Genomic DNA, 2,982 nt, shown 5'->3' with positions numbered 1-2,982 from the left:
GAGGAAATACATTTAATATCTCCTCGTAATTTATATTTTAAAAACTAATTAATTTCATTGAAACCAATAAAAATAGTTAAGTTAATTAATTTTAATTAATAATATTATAAATTTAAATTTTATTCTAAAAACATCCTTTAAATTAAAATAGTTTAAATCCACTAGCATGCCCTCATGACATAGAATGAAGTAATATATAGATTCGAGCTTTCAGTATATTTGAGCACCAAAAAATGATTTAAGGAGCGATTATATGTAGTAATTCTACCAATACTTTTTTTTATAGTAATTATCGCACTAATATTCAAACTTTAGATATGATATATGTAACCTAAACTTCCACTTCTATTAAATGTATTTCCTTACATATAAAGCACTTTTTTTAAAAAAAATATCTTTTTTAATAAGGCTTTTTTCAGATAATCTCTTACATTAATTATTTTTAATTGAAATATCCTTAATTAGTTTAAGGTAAAAGGTATATTTCATCTAACTGAACTTTCACACGAGTACGTATTTTATTACTGAAAAAGAAAATTAATAATCAATATTTTTTAAAGTAGATATATATTTTTTATAATTAGAAAAATAAAATTTTATATTTTATATAAAAGACATAAAAGAGTATAATTTATTTATATTACTCCTTCATTTATTCTAATAAAAAAATATAAAATTTTCATTCTTATTTTCATGAATCTAAATAATGCATTTTCTGATTATTTATTTAACTTTTTTCCAAATAAAGCGTGGATGAGTTACGAAAAAAATAATAAAGCATGAATATCTGCCGTAGATAAAAGAAAAGTCAGTGGCACGTGCGTATTTTGGAAGCGTCCGAATGGAAACGTGGTATAAATAAAAGACATATCTAGCTGCGATCAGAGTTGGGTGGTGCAAGGAAAAAGCAAAGAGGAAAAAGTAATCAAACATTTTTAAACCTCAAAAAAAAAAAAAAAAAAAAAGTAAAGAAAAACCCTTAGTGAGTGGAGGTTGAGGTTGAGGGTTGAGCAGTGGTTGAATGAAATGTCGCAGGTGAACGATCAGCACGCACCCTCAACGCCAGGGAAATTGAAGCCAGAAAAATCTCCATACATCAACCACCGCCTCCGAATCCATTCCTCACTCTCCAAGCTCACGCTCTGGTCCTCCTTCTTCCTCGCCTTCATCCTCTTCCTCTTCATCCTCTCCCCTCCCTCCCCCTCCGCCTCCCCCCGCCGCGCCCTCGGCGACTCCTGGGGCGGCTCCCACTGGGAGAATCGCGTCGCCAAATCCGCCCGCCGCTCCTCCGCCTCCAGCCTCGCCGTCCTCGTCACCGGCGCCGCCGGCTTCGTCGGCACCCACGTCTCCCTCGCCCTCAAGCGCCGCGGCGACGGCGTCCTCGGCCTCGACAACTTCAACCGCTACTACGACCCCGCTCTCAAGCGCGCGCGCCACCGCCTCCTCGACCGCGCCGGCGTCTTCGTGGTCGACGGCGACGTGAACGACGCGGCGCTCCTCCGCAAGCTGTTCGACGTGGTCCCCTTCACGCACGTGATGCACCTCGCCGCCCAGGCTGGGGTCCGGTACGCGATGCAGAACCCCGGATCCTACGTCCACAGCAACATCGCGGGCTTCGTGAACCTTCTCGAAGCCTGCAAATCCGCCAACCCCCAGCCCGCGGTGGTTTGGGCCTCGTCCAGTTCCGTTTACGGGCTCAATTCCAAAGTCCCGTTTTCCGAGAAGGACCGTACGGATCAGCCCGCGAGCCTCTACGCGGCCACGAAGAAAGCCGGGGAGGAAATCGCCCACAGCTATAACCACATCTATGGGCTTTCCATCACTGGGCTGCGATTCTTCACGGTTTATGGGCCGTGGGGCCGGCCCGACATGGCTTATTTCTTCTTCACGAAGGATATTCTGAAGGGGAAGCAGATTACGATATTTGAATCCCCCGACGGCGGAACTGTGGCGAGGGATTTCACCTACATTGATGATATTGTTAAGGGGTGTTTGGGCGCTTTGGATACCGCGAAGAAGAGTACTGGGAGTGGCGGGAAGAAGAAAGGGCCTGCGCAATTGAGGGTTTTCAATTTGGGCAATACTTCCCCTGTTCCCGTGAGTGAGCTCGTGGCGATTTTGCAGAAGCTTCTCAAGGTGAAGGCCAAGAAGAAGGTGCTTCCCATGCCCGCAAATGGTGATGTCAAGTTCACTCATGCTAATATTAGTTTGGCCCATAGGGACCTTGGGTACAGGCCCGTCACTGATTTGGAGACTGGGCTCAGGAAGTTTGTCAAGTGGTACCTTGACTTTTACTCCAAGAAGAGCTCTTGGTGAACGGTGATTCTTTTGCTTTGCTGCACTATGCTCCTATTCTTTTCGTCCTGCTGTTGCTTGTAATTGGAGGTTTACCGTTGTATTAGGGGTTAAGGATCATCTGTTCTGTCTTTTTTCTTTCTTGTAATTTTGGCTTTTTTTCATTTTCAATTCTATGCTTGCCTTTTAGGTTAGCCGTTGTACATTTTTTAGTTGAGACTTGAGAGATCGAATTGATATTACTTATTTTGCTTATGGACTCCTTTTGACTTGCTTTTGGTTTAATTTGTTATTTCGTCATGAATTACATGCTTTTAGTTTCAATTCTAATGCTACTCTCGGAGATCAGTCTTGAAGAATTTGAATTCTTCTGTGCATGGGGTATGTTTGATCTGATTCCGGATGGTAATGGGGAGTGCTAATAAATGCAAATGTGCATCAATAGGCCAATTTTAGTGACTCTAATTCATCAGAGTTCTGTTGAATTTTCGTTCAGAATGCTATTTGGTTTTAGATTGTCGCTTGGTATAGCCTCTGGTATTTTTTTATTTTATTTTTACCTATTTATGTCAGTTTGTGGCAGCAACTTTTGGTTGATGACTCAACAATTAACAACCGACTATTGTTGATAAGTGATATTCTAACAGAGCGAATATTATAAATATGTACTTGGTCATGGATGACACT

General features: G+C 41.6%; 1 protein-coding gene across 1 annotated transcript; it reads left to right on the top strand.

Annotated features, from left to right (window-relative positions):
- The first annotated feature begins 879 nt into the window (after positions 1 to 879).
- On the top strand, positions 880 to 2,550 carry GAE5 (UDP-D-glucuronate 4-epimerase 5). Its single transcript, XM_020373181.3, has one exon. The coding sequence runs from the start codon at positions 1,027 to 1,029 to the stop codon at positions 2,314 to 2,316; it is 1,290 nt and encodes a 429-aa protein (XP_020228770.2). The 5' UTR covers positions 880 to 1,026; the 3' UTR covers positions 2,317 to 2,550.
- The last annotated feature ends 432 nt before the right edge of the window (positions 2,551 to 2,982 follow it).

The sequence above is a fragment of the Cajanus cajan genome, chromosome 5 (assembly GCF_000230855.2).
Source record: "Cajanus cajan strain Asha chromosome 5, NIPB_CcT2T_4, whole genome shotgun sequence".
Taxonomy (NCBI): domain Eukaryota; kingdom Viridiplantae; phylum Streptophyta; class Magnoliopsida; order Fabales; family Fabaceae; genus Cajanus; species Cajanus cajan.
The sequence above is the reverse complement of the archived record's forward strand: the minus strand, read 5'-3'. Positions and strand labels throughout refer to the sequence as shown.

What these genes read in the sequence shown, in the direction of transcription:
- GAE5 (XM_020373181.3), top strand. Translation starts at nt 1,027, where the DNA reads ATGTCGCAGGTGAACGATCAGCACGCACCCTCAACGCCAGGGAAATTG.